Source organism: Zootoca vivipara, chromosome 16 (assembly GCF_965207765.1).
Source record: "Zootoca vivipara chromosome 16, rZooViv2.hap1.1, whole genome shotgun sequence".
Classification (NCBI taxonomy): domain Eukaryota; kingdom Metazoa; phylum Chordata; class Lepidosauria; order Squamata; family Lacertidae; genus Zootoca; species Zootoca vivipara.
Window position 1 is genome coordinate 7,582,278 of NC_142599.1, and position 15,927 is coordinate 7,598,204.

Genomic DNA, 15,927 nt, shown 5'->3' on the forward strand with positions numbered 1-15,927 from the left:
ATGCATAGTCGTACTAAAGGCTTTTTTGAGTCAGCATGTGTTTATGCACAGGACCGGACACGGATCTTCTTCCTTATATGTACTTGTGACCCCCTTTGTGTAACCTGGATTTATAACCTGTGACCCCCTTGCGTGCGCACATTTACAGAGGAGGGGAAAAGGAGCCCAATAAGTGTATAAGAATGTTTGCAAATTTGTGTTTCTTCACTCTTGTCGTGAAGCTTGACCACCAAGAGTCTCTTAATTAATTAAGAATTAAACTCTTTCTCTGGATTCAACTCCTGGTGTCATTATTGGCTATCTCTGTCCCTGCCTGGGCACAACTTAAAGGACCCTTAGTAGCTGATAAGGCTATACAAGGAGGGTATGAAGTTTGGGGGGTGGGGGGTGTTGGTTGGGGTGCTCATTGGCAAATTCAGCACTGCAATGTGTGGAACAGTCCTAAGAAGAACACAAGGCTCTCCTGGGCTAGAAAGACCCATCTAGTTCCGCCCCTTGCTCTTACGTTGAGCATCGCAATGCTTCTGGTAAACTTGGAAGCAGGACTTGAGCGCAACAGTGCCCTCCTCAGTTGTAGTTCCCAGAAACTGGTATTCAGCCACCTCCTAAATAAGGCCCAGGCAAGAGCCCCACAGAAAGCAAAAGAAAACATTGCAGTGTGGCAGGCTCCTCAATTTAAAGGTCTCAGGGCACAAATTAGCCAGCAGCACTTAAAGAACATTTGCACAAAGTAATTCATACTGTTATTGATTGATCAATTATGGACTATTCTGAACGCCCAGGAGAGCGCATTAAACTGTCCGTGATATCTGATGAACAGAATATCTTACTGATTGGCTGTGCCAAGAAGATTGCTATCTTTTTACCCAGAGCGGATTTCCAATTGGTTGCAGCTGGAAGACTTGTGTGACTTTTTCAAAGTGGATTTGGCTTGTACAATTTAATGCAACCTGACAAAGCTTTTTGTTTTTACATTTCCCACGTCCCAGCTCTGAACCCAAAGTGTATGCACATCGCGACATTCCGTAGTTCACCCTTTCAGGTTCTGGAAGTTTGAAAAAAAATGCTCCAACACCCAGGAATGTCGGAGAATTCTGGCGAAAATGCACAGGGAAGCAGTAATTGCTGGTGTTCGCTCATTTGTCCCATGTCCACAATAGAAATCAGCCCAGCAAATGGATGTATGCTTTAATCTCTTTTTGACTTATTGCTGATTTTTTTTGTTTTGAAATGGTTTCCCCCCAATCATTTTATTCTATATGCTAACTGCATTGACCTTTTTTTTTTTACAGTCAAGCGGTGTATAAACTTTCTGAAATAAAATAAATAAATACAAAATGGCACTTGCTGTTTTAATTTTCAGTCTACAAATGATACGCAATCATAATGCTTAATTTCCCACTTAAACTGTGCATATTTTGCATTGAAATGAACAGCCTTTGCATTAAAATAAATAGCGTGGAAATAATTATGTCAATAATTATATTAAGTTCGTTAGCTGCAGAAATAATTAGGTAGATTGATTCCATTAAACAGCAGACAGTGACTAACATAGTATTTGGCTGAAACCAAACTGCCATGAAGCAGAAACACTGCTGACTCTGGATAAGACACATTGGAAGGAAAATCACTGCCTTCTTACATCCTTGCAAGCACCAGCACCCCACCACATCCACCATCTGAGCATAGCTGCCAAGTACCCCGTTTTCCCCGGGAAACCCCCGTTTTTACTTACCTTTTCCCGGTGGTCCCCTGTATCACTTCATCTCCTGTTTTTCTCCGTTATTTTCTCCTGCTGGCGGCCATTCCCCCCCCCCCCTTTCTGATTTGCCCTTCTATGGGCACAAAAATGGCCGCCGCCGGCCTCAAAAGTCGCATCTACGCATGACCGGAAGTGCGTAGGCGTGACTTCCAGTGTCGGCGGCGGCCATCTTTGGTGCCCATAGATGGGCGGGGCGAAACCGGAAGTTGCGTCGATGCACTTCCGGTCATGCGTAGAAGCTACTTTTGAAGCTGGTGGCGGCCATTTTTGGTGCCCATAAAAGGGCAAAGTGACACCAGAAGTTACGTTGACGCAACTTCCGGTGTCACATGGCTGCCAGTCCCGGATTCTGCAGTCCGGGACTTGGAAGGTAAGCATCTGAGGCAGTTGCTTCACTCTGTTTAATGTCAGAGCCGGTCCAGGTGATGGATGAGAGAAGAATGCTATGGAAGTTGGGCCCTTAGTTGCAAGGGTCCAACCTTTGCTCAATGCAGGAATCCTGCAACTACAGCATCCCTGACAGAGTGTCTTCCAACCTCCACTTAAATACCTCCAGCAAGGCATTGTGTTTGGTCACCCTGTTAAATTCTATTTGAAGAGCAAGGTAAAAATATATTGAATCCGAAATGATGGTTGCTCAGATGTCTGCATATGATCAGGAATATCTGCTGGGCGTTGGGTATAGCCCAGTAAGGTTTCCTTGTATACGCAGAAGCAGGAATGTGGATTGAACTAGGTTGAGTTTAACAAAGTGCGCCAAATCCGCTTAAAGATATCTGAAAGCAGTTCCCATAATTGCCAGGTGACCTAAACATGAATTAAGTTTGTTTCAGGGTAGAACTCTGAACGAGCTCATTCTCACGTGTGTGTGTGTGTGTGTGTGTGTGTGTGTGTGTGTGTGTGTGTGTTTAACTGTTTATAGACTCTTTGGGCCTTTAAAATTCACAATCATTGGGGGGAAATAAATCAAACTATTCACATTGCATTGTGTGAGTGTTGTGATGCTTTCCACTGCGGCAGTTTGCAATGTTCCGAATGCTTAATCCCACCCCTGCCTCAACCCACAGAGGATGAACTTGAATTGAAACATGCACAGAACAAATTCATTTTGCAAAAGGATGAGTGTTAGCTGGAATTAGTTACTTTTCAGACAAACTAGTTCCTTTTTAAAATGAGCCTTTCCAGGCTCTGCCCATGACTTCATATAAGGGTCAAGCCAGATACACACACAACTATTTAAACTCACCCAGATATCCAATATTGGATGTCTGCTAACTCACAACACACAACTTTGTAGTTGAACTGGCAAATGTTTGTTCAATAATAAGCACACGCACATGTGACATCTGAATTGGCCAAACCTGCCAGTGCCAAGCCTAATCAGAGGGCAAGGGCCTGTGGGAGACAGAACTACGTGTGCAAATTGGCACATTGGAATGTTTCCAAGTGTCCTCGGGTGACCCTCCAGCCAGCGAAGCAGCTGTGACCTTTGGAAATTATTGATGCACTTAAAAGCAAGCTAAGGAGACAAGGCTCTGCTAGTTAGCAGTAGCTACTATTGGCGAGACAGAAAAACCTCAGCCAAAGCCCCACCACCACACCAGACGAACCAAACAAAAGCTTTTAGGCAGTGGCAGAGGAAGGGGGTGCAGAGGGTGCAGGCTGCCCCGGGTGGAATCACTGAGGGGGGGGTGACAAAATGACAAAAATATGAGGTTGCTTTTATTTTAAAAAATGGGCTCACGAAACTTTTTAATTCAGTCAACAAACGTAACGAAACACGGCTGGCCCTGGGCGCCACACTGCGGGGGCCAGCACTTACCACGGAGCCTGCAGTGTGCCCAAGCCAAGCCAGTTGTCTCTCCTGGGAGTGAAGTGGGGGCTTGGGCTCCTGTGGGCTCCGAGCTGCTTGAAATGGCAGCGTGGGACTTGTATCTGCCCTCTGCCTCTCCCTTTGCCACCCTACAGCTGAGGGGGGGGCCATGGAGAGGCTCCTTGCAGCGCCCCCCGCCCCCATGGGTGGCTTGCCCTGCCCCCCAGCTGCAGAACGCGCACACCTGAGCGGCTAGCTACGCCGCTGCTTTTAGGTGAAGGTTTAGGAAATGTACAACTTACGTAACCCTACAATCAGCAAGGCAAGAGATATTAGAAGTGGGAACAGAGGGAATGATGACCCTGCAATGTTCCTCTAGATTATAATACTTCCTCTGGTTCCTTAAAATGCAAAGGGAATAGACAACTGCAAATTTTAAACTGGCCTGGGGGGCCTTTTCCAGCTCAAGGGCCACACACACCCCACTGGGAAACATGGCCAGGGCCATGTCCTCCATCCAGTCAAGCAAGGCATGATCAGAGCTCAAGGGCACAGCCCAGCCTCTTACCATTCACATAAACAACTGTTTCCCTTGATGTCTGAAGCAGTACATTTCAAAGAACACATGACTATTCTGAAGAAGAAGAAGAAGAAGAAGAAGAAGAAGAAGAAGAAGAAGAAGAAGAAGAAGAAGAAGAAGAAGAAGAAGAAGAAGAAGAAGAAGAAGAGTTTGGACTTGATATCCTGCCTTTCACTCCCCTTAAGGAAGAAGAGGAGGAAGAGGATGGGGGAGTAGTAGTAGTAGTAGTAGTAGTAGTAGTAGTAGTAGTTTTGATTTGATATCCCACTTCATCACTAGCCTAAGGAGTCTCAAAGCGGCTAACAATCTCCTTTCCCTTCCTCCCCCACAACAAACACTCTGTGAGATGAGTGTGGCTGAGAGACTTCAAAGACGTGCGACTAGCCCAAGGTCACCCAGCAGCTGCCATGTCGAAGAGCAGAGAAGCGAACCCAGTTCTCCAAATTACGAGTTCACTGCTCTTAACCACTACACCACGCTGGCTCCCAATCAAGAAAAATTGATTCACTCAACTTCATTGAGTGTCTCTTGGCTGCTACAGATGCAATGACATGATTTGGTGTTACGTGAATGGACAGTAGGGTTCTGGGTTTGACTTTACATTTCTCTGTCGGAAGGGCGATCAGAGAATAGTTCTCCATCAGAAGGAACCCTCTATTGGAAGGACTGGCTTAAAGAGAAAGAGCCTTAAGAAGGGAGAGGAGCAGGAGAATTGAGGTTGCCCATCAACTATAAGCACCCATACAGCAGAATGAGCAGACAGAGATCACCTGGTCACAGTCTTCCCTCTCTATGGCATGATATTTAAATTACAACAATTATTTGCATAACTTGCAAATTTATAATTTGCATTAAAAAAATCAGATGCACACATTTTATGCAAGCCTGCTTCCTCTTTTGTGGGGGATGCATTTACATTTGGGGGGTGATGCTTCTATGTGGTCACCCTAACGAAAAACAAGGCACCCTGGGCTCATCCTGTCCCCACTCCCTGACCCTCTTCCCCTTGAACACAGCAATCTTTCACCACCCATCACTTGCCATTTTGTCTGGAACAGAAAGATATTATTGGTGCTTGCCTTGAAAAGCAGGATTGCAGAATGGGGTCTGATTCTAGTTTCCAGTTCTGGTCCACTTAACGGGGGGTTGAGAGAGGGAGAGGGAGATCTAAAAGCTGAATTCAATCAACTTCATCATGCTGCCTGGTGTAAGGGAAGGAGGGAGTGAGCGGCTCCGGTCTGTTTGTTCATGATGTACAGCCTTCCTCAGTCTGATGTCCTTTGGATGCTGTTGGTCTACAGCTCCCATTGTCACTGGCCATTCACTCGGCTGCTAGTGCTGATGGGAGTCGAAGGACTCCAGGCTGGGGGAGGCTGATGAAATGCCAAGCTATGGTTTGGCATTATATCTGAACCACTCGTCGATATTCCGAAACACATGATGGCATTAATTTGCTCTAGCTTCCGTAACTTTTCCAGAAATGGAGGGATCTTTCTAGACATTCTACGGACCAAAGCACTCGGCTCTTACCTTTGCCTAAGGATGTGGCAATTCCGTTCATGAACTGGGACAGGGATTTGCTAGGTGAGCCAAGGATATCCGTGGATGCCAACGAGTTACTCGTCAGGAGATCAATCTTCCCAGCTTGCTGCCGAAACCTTTCCAGTTCCTTGGAGAGGAGGTTAAATTGCTCGCCTTGCGTCCGACATTTCTCCTCTAGCTCACGGACCTTAGCCTGGGCAAAGGGAGAATACCAAAACTGAGATCAAGGGACGTGGGGGTCACATTTGGAGATAACATGTTGTGGCTTTTCCCTTGGGGTGGGCAGGGTGCTGGCATATTCACAAGGGCATTGGGAATCAAGGAGCTGGTGTGAACCCCATTTAACCCCCCCATTCCTATGGCCATTAGATGAGCCATCACAGGGTACATAATTGTACCCTTAGTGGATAAAAGAATGAATTCTGATGGGCTGTGGAATCTGGATCTACACACTGGTGCAGAGTTTTGGGGTGTTTTGTTTTGGCACATGCAGCCCTGGTTATAAGGAACTGCCTTCAGAAGAAAGGAGGGAAAGGGCCCATTTGGCCACGCACGCTCTTCCCTCAAGAGACCAGTGTATCCCAACCCTGTGAACTTAGGCCAGGCATAGGCAAACTCCAGCCCTCCAGATGTTTTGAGACTAGAATTCCCATCATCCCTGACCACTGGTCCTGTTAGCTAGGGATGATGGGAGTTGTAGTCCCAAAACATCTGGAGGACCAAGTTTGCCTATGCCTGACTTAGGCACTTAAGTTCCAGGAAGCGAATTGGGGCTCCATAAAAGTAAAAGGATATGCTAAGCTGTTGTTAAGCTTACAGACCTGCCAGCAAAGCTGCTTGCTGGATGCCAGATCCACCACAAAGAGGCAATCTGATCACACCATTAAGCACCGACATTGCTACTCAACATGCCACTGTGCACAGAAAGAGAAGGGCAAACTTATGAACTTGTTTGGGCATGTGGTGAAGCAACCAGGTGACGGCTTCACTGTGAAATCAATGCTTCATGGAATTTATTCTCACAACGTCATGCAGATTAGTTCTCTGTGTTTGCTAGCCATGGTTGCAAAGGCTGCAATCCTAACTCCACTTACCTGGGAGTAAGCCCCATTGAATTCAACTGGATTTACTTCTGAGTAGACTTTGTCAGGATTGAGCTGTAAGCATGGTCCATTTATTAGATTACTTGTTTGCAAGGGGTTGGATTAAATGACCCTCGGGGTTCATTCCATCTCTACAATTCTATGATTCTATGCTCAGGAAGAGGATATCAGGGGTTTAGGTCAGATAAGCGGAGGATTACGGTATATCCCCATTATGTCTCACTTTCAAGGGTGTCTGGCTGTTGGAGTGCTTGATTAAGATGGGTCTTTTGGTGCATTTATTACAGTCACCACTTGCCAGTCACCTGTCACACCATGTCCCAAAACAACGCCATGAATTGGCCCTAACTGAACATATTCAAGAGTCCACACTCCAGAAAATGCTCAATAGCCCCTTTTTTAAACAAACAAAAACATGAGTAACTTCCAGATGTTGCTGAATTGCTTTGTTCAGTAATTCCAGCTGGAACAGGTAGCAGCATGAACTTCAAGCAGAAAAGCTTTGGTGGTGGCCATTTTTCTTTACCGAACCCACAAAAGCTAAAGCTTTGGAATGGATCTCTTAGTCGAACCCAGAACACCAGGGTTTGAACCCAGCTCCCTTGGGTGGGATCTCAGCTGCTCCTCCTCCTCTTCTCCCTCCTCTTCTGGGTCACTGCAGTCTGTTTTACTTGCCCCTGAGTCCAATCTATGCAGCCACCCAGAGAGGGAATGGCAAGTGAAGGAAGTTGCTTCCCTGTCATCACTCTATGAATGGTCAGAGAGGGCAGATGAACGAGCAACAACAGCTAAGAGGAAAAGGAGCACCAGAAACAGGGGATCCGGGGTTCGACAGCAGCCCCCTGCAGGAGTGTAGGGACCTCAGCAGACACTGCCTTCCCAGGTTGATGGACCCCATCTGCCTCTCACTTTCCTTACAGCACGCGCAGAAGCCACCTTCTTCACCATTGGACCCACTCTTGGTCTTGACCGCACCATCTGCCAGAGCCTGTCTTCATGTGCAGAGGAAGTCCCTAACTCATTGAGGGTTTGACACCCATTGGCTACCCTCACCTGGTTTAGCCACCCAGTCAAAGCTGTGGCTGGTGTTGCATGCCAACAGCTTCTAGGAGCCACAAGTGAGGGTTCAGTGCAGGGTGGGGACCAAAGGTGGCAAACTACCCCAGAAGGAGCATGACCTGTCCCCCACCAGAGGTGCTATCACTTCCCTAACAGCCCCCACACCCCCATCACATGGTGCACACCCCCAAAAACTGATCTTTCCACAAGATCAGCCTTTCTTTCCACTTTGAGTCACTTTGCCTAAGGTGTGTTGAGGCAGGGCAAGCGTTGAATGAGGGAGAGAGTTTCCCATGGATGGGCTTCCCCTTCAGAAATCTAGGGCAGACATTAAAACCTGGAACAAAGTGTCTACTTTAGGATAGTTACAGGTAGGTAGTCGTGTTGGTCTGAGTCGAAGCAAAATAAAAAAATTCCTTCAGTAGCACCTTAAAGACCAACTAAGTTTATATTTTGGTATGAGCTTTCGTGTGCATGCACACGAAAATACATGTATCTGAAGAAGTGTGCATGCACACGAAAGCTCATACCAAAATATAAACTTAGTTGGTCTTTAAGGTGCTACTGAAGGAATTTTTTTATTTTACTTTAGGATAGTCACTGTTGATGCAGAAGCAGAAGCAGGCAAAACAGCTGCAAGAGGAGCAACTTCCTGGGTGGGATTTCTGAATTGAGACTCACTCCAAGATTGGATTCAATGGACTGCGAAGGCTGTTGCACCAAAATTTATTCCCTCTCCCTGACAAAGTAGCTCAGCACTGTCTCCTTTGAGGGTTGGTGGTCCTCCAGGGTGTCTGAAAAGGCGTCTTTCCCATCTCACCAGCTACATGAGATCCTTTTTTAATTAGAGATGCCAGGGATTGAACCTGGAATGGTTTTTCCTACAAAGCATGGGCTCTGCCACTGAGTTGTGGCCCTGCTCCTAAGTCCGGTGGGGGGGGGGAACCTATGGCCTTTCAGATGTTAATGAACTTCCACCATCCCCTGACCGTTGGAGGGCCACAGGTCCCCCATCTCTGCTCTATGGGAAGCCAAAGCTCTTTCCCTAGATCTGGAATGGAGAACCTGAGGCCTCCAAGTTACAGTTCGACATCGTCAGCCTCAGCTGGCATGGCCAAATATCAGGGAAGGTGGAAGGTGGAAGGTGGAGCCCAGCAGCATCTGCATGATCTCAGGTTCCACATCCCTAACTTCATCCTTTGGAGTATGCAAAGATCTTTGCATGTATTATCTCAGTAATACTTATATCAATCTTGTAAGGCAAATCATTAATATTAATTCCATGTTCTCTTCTGGATATATATTTTTTTCTCACTGCAGGTGACCTCCCTCCCTATCTAAGAGAATGGGCTGAAGACCAAGTCAGACTCTTCGTTCATAGTATTGTCTGCTGTGACTGACAGCAGTGCTCCAGTGACTCAGGTAACGAGGGAGGCAATGTGCCCTACTTTACAGGGAATGATTCTCCATCTGGGAGGCAGCCAGAGAATGGTCCTCTGGGTTGAAGGTGCCATCTTTCTGAAGGGCTGTCCTGCCCAAGTCCAGTTTAAAGAGAAAGAATGCAGAACAGCAGGGCCTTGGAGTTGCCCAACAGTAGTGAGTACCTGGATGGCAGACTAAAGGTGCATGCATGCCACACATTTAAGGCACATTCTTTGCCTCAAAGAATTCTGGGTATTGTAGTTTGTTGAGGGTTTCTGGGAACTGTAACTGTGATCTAAAGGTAGTGTGTGTGCAGCCTAAGCAGGCACATAGGGCACCAGATCACAGCCCGCTCCAAGTTAAAATGTACTGTATCATTTTAAAATTTGCATCTGTGTGTGTGTGTGTGTGTGTGTGTGTGTGTGTGTGTGTACACACACACACACACACACACACATACTGGTATATTACCATATGCACATTTTATGCAAACCTGCATCCTCTTCTGTAATGATAGCAGAGTTTGACTCACTATCAGGCCCAAGTTAAAACGACACCATTCTTGCCATTAACAATTGAAACAATGAGATAACCATGTCTTCTTATTTAGGGCTTGTCCAGACTTCTGCTTGTCCCAGGCATTGAAAGTGGTTGTTCTGGGGTTTTGCCTTTGTCCCTCCATTTCTCCCTGGAAAATCTGCTCTTTAGCGATAAATCAGAACAAACAGCAATCCGCTGAAAACCCGATTGCTGTTTGTTCTGATTCAGTGCTAAAGATCAGGTTTCCCTGGGGGGAAGCAATGGGGCAAACAGAGGGGCGGATAAGCCCTTTGTCAACCAGCCAGCTGGCCACATAATCTGAATTCAGACAAATCCATACGCAACACCTGGAAGTTACTACTTTGCACGAAGCTTTTGAATCATTCTTACTGGGCATGCTCATAAATCCTAGCACTCAACATCAAAATGCAGACTTGAGAGTATGATAGTAACAAAGCATTCCCTGTGCCAATTCACCAGGTAATACCACTGGCTTTGATTCACCTGGCTCCCCCCCCCCTCCGTAACTAAACATGCTTTTGGAACAAGGGCTCTATTGCGTGGGGATTTCATGCAAAGGGGAGGGCGGGCGGGCAGTGTGCACTCATTTGGCTTTGGTGTGGAGTTGAGGTGGAGGGGGGGAAAGAAGAGGTTTTATTTTCTGACCAAAATACCTGCATGCTGTCCAAGGTGGTCTGGATGAAGAGCAAAGCAATATACACAGAAACAAAAACAAAAAGACACAGGGAAGGGGAGGGGAAAGATGCAGAATAAAAGAAAGATCTTTAAAGCAAAAAACCAAAAAAGCTGAACAACAACAGATTAGAACACACTTCTCCTTTCACACATTTCAAACCAACATATATATTGTGCGTATCTACGCCACATGTTCAGACCCATTTCAAATATATCCTGGGAGCCGTAGTTTGGGTAAGAGTGCTTGGTGACCCTTTTTCAAAGTTCGCAGACCCTCCACGGAAGGTTTTTCCCAATGCTTCAAGGGGCACACAGATGCAACAATTCACTGTGAGGCAAGTTCACCATGTTTCCCCAGAATGCCTCGGCTGGAAGACAGCCATATCATCATATTTCCACCCCCTGTCAACACTACATTCAGAACAACACTGGGCTCACCCACACTTTTGATCACTATTGTGTATACTGTATACCAATTAATTCCACCAGGCCTGAGAGCTTCTCCCATTGCTCTGCAGCTGTGCCTTGCGGAAATCCGACCTTGCTCTCAATTCGAATCTTAGCAGATGCGTGGAAAATACAAAGAGTTTTGCTTAACTGAGCTTCAACTCCAAAGTGTGGATTAGCCCACTGCGTCCAGCGGTGGAGCAAGCTGATCGGTCTGCCTGCCTCCTCCCACTCAGCCGCCCTACAGCTGAGGGGGAGGCGGCGGGCAGACCGTTTGGGGCAGCGCGGATCCTGCGGGCGCCCAAGCCACTGCGTCACTCCCAGGAGAGAAGTGTGGCTCGGGTGCACTGCAGGCCCCATGGTAAGTGCCACCCAGCATTTTGTCACCCCCCTCAGTGGGGACACCCAGGGTGGCCCACGCCCACCGCCCCCCTTCCTCCACCCCTGACTGCATCATGATGTCGCTTTCCCCCCCCCCCACTGATTAAGGCATTTTGGTGGGAACAGGGCACTGTCCCAACTGCAGGCTGGGTTCAGCAGCTTCACGCCGCTTGAAGTGGTGGGAAAAGCAAGAAGCAGGCAAGGGGTCAGCTGGCGGGTAATGGTGGCCGGTAGGGTGGAAGGCAGAGAGGCCAGCAGTAGGTGGAACCAGAGCCAAGGACAGGCAAAGTCATTCCCATCCTCCTCCTTGCTGAGTTTCACAAAGGGCAAGACAGAGATTGAGGAGGAAGAATCCAGCAAGCAGGGCCACTTCCTCAACTGGATACAAGTAAGGAGACAGCTGGGTGGGCTGGGGGCAGATTCAGGCTGGCAGGGGAGTGACCCGTTTGCTTTAAGGGACCTGCCTTCACTTGATGAGGAAGATGCTGCCTCCGTTGTTTTCACCACTAAGCCTTTGGGCCTTGAGAATATTGCAACTCTCTCCTGCCCCTCAAGAAACCTTGCAAAATGCCACCCAGCATTTGCAGCCTGCAAAAGCTCGAGGACATTCTTTACACAGCACTGCACAAAGCAATTCACTGAGTTTCTTGATAGGGAAATATGAGAGCGGAACACAAGTTGGAAACTAGTTTTCTTTTTTCGAGAATGAGTAACGTAGATATGCCAACTGAGACGTTTGCCATACTCAAACGAAGAAAAGAAAAATGGCATGCATTAGCAACAACCACACTGGCATACGTTTAGGGGAGGGGGGAATCAATAGTGCTGCTGATTAGCAATCGCAACAAGCCAATTAAATAAACACATGGGGGAAATTAATAAGCTCAAGGGCGATGTGAGATCGATAAGCAAATCACAAAGGGAAGAAATAGCAGACAATCCAAGCGAAATTGGAATTTCAGGAAGGATAAATGACCTCTTCCCGGCTATAACTGCTCCCTCCCAGCTTGATCAAACTCATTTCCTCTTGCATGTGCTAGGGGTTTGCTACCTTATATGATCTGAAGGTTGTTGTTTTTTAAAGCAATTTTTAAAGCAATTTTAATACACTTGATGGTGGCAGTGAAATTGCACAAATAACGTTTCACATGAAAACTTTTAAAGGAAGAAAAACCCAAAGCCTTTGTTGGCCCCTGGGGCTAGTGACATTGGAGACACTGGTTTTGCCCAGTGTCTATGAGATCGCCTTTCCGCAGATGCACCCACTCAACCACTTTGACCAGCAGAACAGGCACTGCCACAGGTGCCACGTAATACCTGTTCTGCATTGGTAAGAACTCAATCATTTCTCATGGCAACACCTGCACTTTGGAACTCCCCGCCTGTTGCTAACAAGCAGGTGCTTTCACTGAACTCTCGCACCTGCTAAAAACCTTGTTAGGCAAGCCTACCCAGATGCTTAGAAATGCTGGCGTGACTTTTAACCTGTTCAAGGATTTTAACTTTTTGTATGTTTTAAAGTATTTAAAGGCGGCGGGTGCGGATTTTTGGTCAGGGTTCACTCCTGCAGCCTTTCTCATGAATGAGCATATAGCCACCAAGGCAGCAGAGGTTTCCTTCTCCTAGATGGGCTACCTTCCCAGAGCCCCTGCTTCCTACTTCTCTTTCCAGCACGTGCAGAAACCACTTTCTTAACCGCTTGCCCCACCGTTGGTCTCGCCCAGAGCTTGTCTTCACATGCATGGGAAGTCCCTAACTCACTGAGGGTTTGAGACCCATCGGCTACCGTCACCTGGTTTAGCCACCCAGCCAAAGCCATTTCCCAGATTGTGGTTGCTGTTGCATGCTGACAGCTGCTAGGAGCCACAGGTGAGAGCCATAGCTGCCAAGTCTCCCATATTCCCCGGGAAATCCCCGTTTTCCCAGCTGTTCCTAGCTGAAAAAAAGGATTTTTTTTGTTTTCCCCCAGTTTATTCTGGCGCAGCGGCCATTTTGGAACTGGGCGGAGCATGCTCAGAAGCGACTTTTGATGCTGCTCTGCCCAGTTCCAAAATGGCTGCAGTGCGACTTCTGGCGCGGTGGCCATTTTGGAACTGGGCAAAGCAGCATCAAAAGTCACTTCTGAGCATGCTCCGCCCAGTTCCAAAATGGCGGCAGCGCTACTTCCAGTCTGCTACTTCTGCCCGGTCCCTTATTTCTCCGACAGCAACTTGGCAGGTATGGTGAGAGCTGAGTGCAGGGTAGGGACCAAAGGTGGGCAAACTACCTCAGAAAGAGCACAATGTGTCCCCACCAGAGGCACTACCCTTCCCCTAACACCCCATATACCCCATGAACTAACTAAATAATTGTGTGTGGCTTTTTTTATTTATTTAAACTAACTAAATAAATGAAAACCCTGTGATAAAGGTATTGCAGCAAGTGCAACTAACATGGTGGCCTTTAGATACTGTTGGGCTCCAAAAATCCCCCTCCGTCCCAGCCAGAACAGCCAATGGTCAGGGGTGAAGGGAATCCAACAACATCTGGAGGGGGGGTGTCACTTTTGCTATCCTCTTAATTGCTACCCCATAATAGCAACGCAGAGAGCAGCAGACCATTGTGCCTGTTTTTTCAAAGCAAAAAAATTGACTCAAGGGGCCTTCCTCGTGGATTAATGGCTAGTTCACAGGACTGGAAGGCAAAGAGGCACAAACCCAGAGTCGATAAGATGTACCCAGTCATTAATCCCCAGGAAATTCCCAGCATCAAAGATCATAATTACTATTAGAAGTCATTAATGGAGCCGGTGGAGGCATATAGATTTTTACTTCTCTGGGCACCAGCTGTACAGACAGGGCAATTAATGGGCTTTGACTGAGCCAGGGAGATTATCAGAGGCAGCCTTCGATATTCCGCTTGATGTGACAACCTTGTTTATTGCTAAGTCCATGAGACTTCCAATAAAATCTAATAAAAATGCTGGGATTCTCCTTAAAAATAAAAAAGACCTTTTCTGAGCATACCTAACACCCTTTTAAGAAACATAAATGAGCTTCTATCTCGCCCTTGTCTCCACTTACTCCTTGTAATTCCCCCATTAAAAAAAAAAGCAAAACAAGAGAACGTTCTTAGGACCTCTTAATCTTCAAGGCAGTCTTCCACAACCTGGTGGCCTCTAGATGTTGTACTGGATTTGTCATCATCCATGACTGTAGGATGATGCTGATGAGAGTTTAAGTCCAGTAACACCTGGACGGTGCTATGATGACTTAGGGCATAGCCTATCTGTGTTAAGTAATCTTGGAATTGCTCACTGGTTTTAGAACCCATCAGCTGACCTGGAGTGGCCAATACCTGTCAACCAGGCCTTATAGAGTCAACACTTCAGAGCAACTGGTCTCTGTGGCAGGGAAAAAACTGCTTAGCAGCCTTCTCTGTTTCTCCTGCCTTCTGCCTTAGATTGTGATGCCTGCTTGCTTTAAACCTTGCACTTGATTCTGTCCCACTTGGACTGACCACCAGTTCTTCCTGTGTTCCCGGAGCTGCCTCTGGCACTATCCCTCGAGAGGTCTGATACAATCGTAAGGGTTAGATGCCTACGTCTGTTGCTTTAAAAAGTGAAGTTCTAAGGAAGCTGAATGCTATAAGCTCAGGGATGTCCAACAGGTCGACCCGCGAACTACTGGTCGATCCCTGCGAGGTTTTGGTCGATCACGGTCAATCGCTGGCCCCCTTCTGGCCCCGCCCCCTCATCCCATCCCGCCCTCCATTGTTGGAGAACGGAAGACGGAGTTTACAAACCGAGGCTGTGCCCCCCCCCCAAGCGATCTTTTGGGGAGTTGCTGTTTCTCTTTGACCCCAAAATAATGCAAAAATGTTGTGCCCCCCTCCCCCCAAAAGCTAAGCAATTATTGCTCCCAAACCCTCTAAAAACAGGGGTAGATCACTGCCAGTTTTTAATTCTGTGAGTAGATTGCAGTCCTTGGAAGTTGGCCACCGCTGCTGTAGCTGGTGTCACATTCTAGGCCTCTCCCTCCACTGTCGGAGGCAGCATACCAGAGGGTAGGACCTGAACCAATGGATTCAAATGACAAGAAATGAGATTCCAGCTACATGTCAGGAAGAGCTTTCTAATGGTAAGAGCTATTGTAGGCTTTAAAGAGAAGTTGGATGGCCATCTCTCATGGGTTATTTAGCTTGATTCCTCCATTGCATGGGGTTGAACTAAATGACCCCTGGGTTCCCCTTCCAACTATGCAATTCTGTGATTCTATGAAAGAAATCCTACACTTGTGCTCAGAAGTCAGTTTCATCATATTCAATGGGAATTATCCAGCCCCTCTGCCCATAAGTGTATATAGGGTTGAAGCTGAAATCAATCAAACATACATACATACATACATACATACATACATACATACATACATACAAATGTACTGATAAGAATAATAATTAGGGTCATCAACCAGTTATAGAAACATTGGTTTATCAATGGCCTGCCTTAACCAATCAAGCAATTCCACTGGAATATTTTTGCTGTTTAGATTGTGCCAACTTTGTTTGCGGTTATAGCGTGTTTCAATGTAAGTTCCCCAAAGCG

The 15,927-nt window shown here is 46.9% G+C and overlaps 1 protein-coding gene across 20 annotated transcripts in view; it reads right to left on the minus strand.

The window, feature by feature from the left end:
- RIMBP2 (RIMS binding protein 2) overlaps positions 1-15,927 on the minus strand; it is a 286,403-nt gene that overhangs the window by 71,127 nt on the left and 199,349 nt on the right. For 14 of the 20 annotated variants that reach the window (XM_088659578.1, XM_035097547.3, XM_088659577.1 and 11 more), the window contains 2 exons: positions 10,496-10,516; positions 5,686-5,890 (listed from right to left, as the gene is read on the minus strand). In XM_088659578.1, the coding sequence (XP_088515704.1) occupies positions 5,686-5,890; positions 10,496-10,516 (226 nt within the window). The remainder of the gene's footprint in view (positions 1-5,685; positions 5,891-10,495; positions 10,517-15,927) is intronic. The other 6 variants (XM_088659580.1, XM_035097548.3, XM_088659571.1 and 3 more) reach the window with 1 other exon arrangement.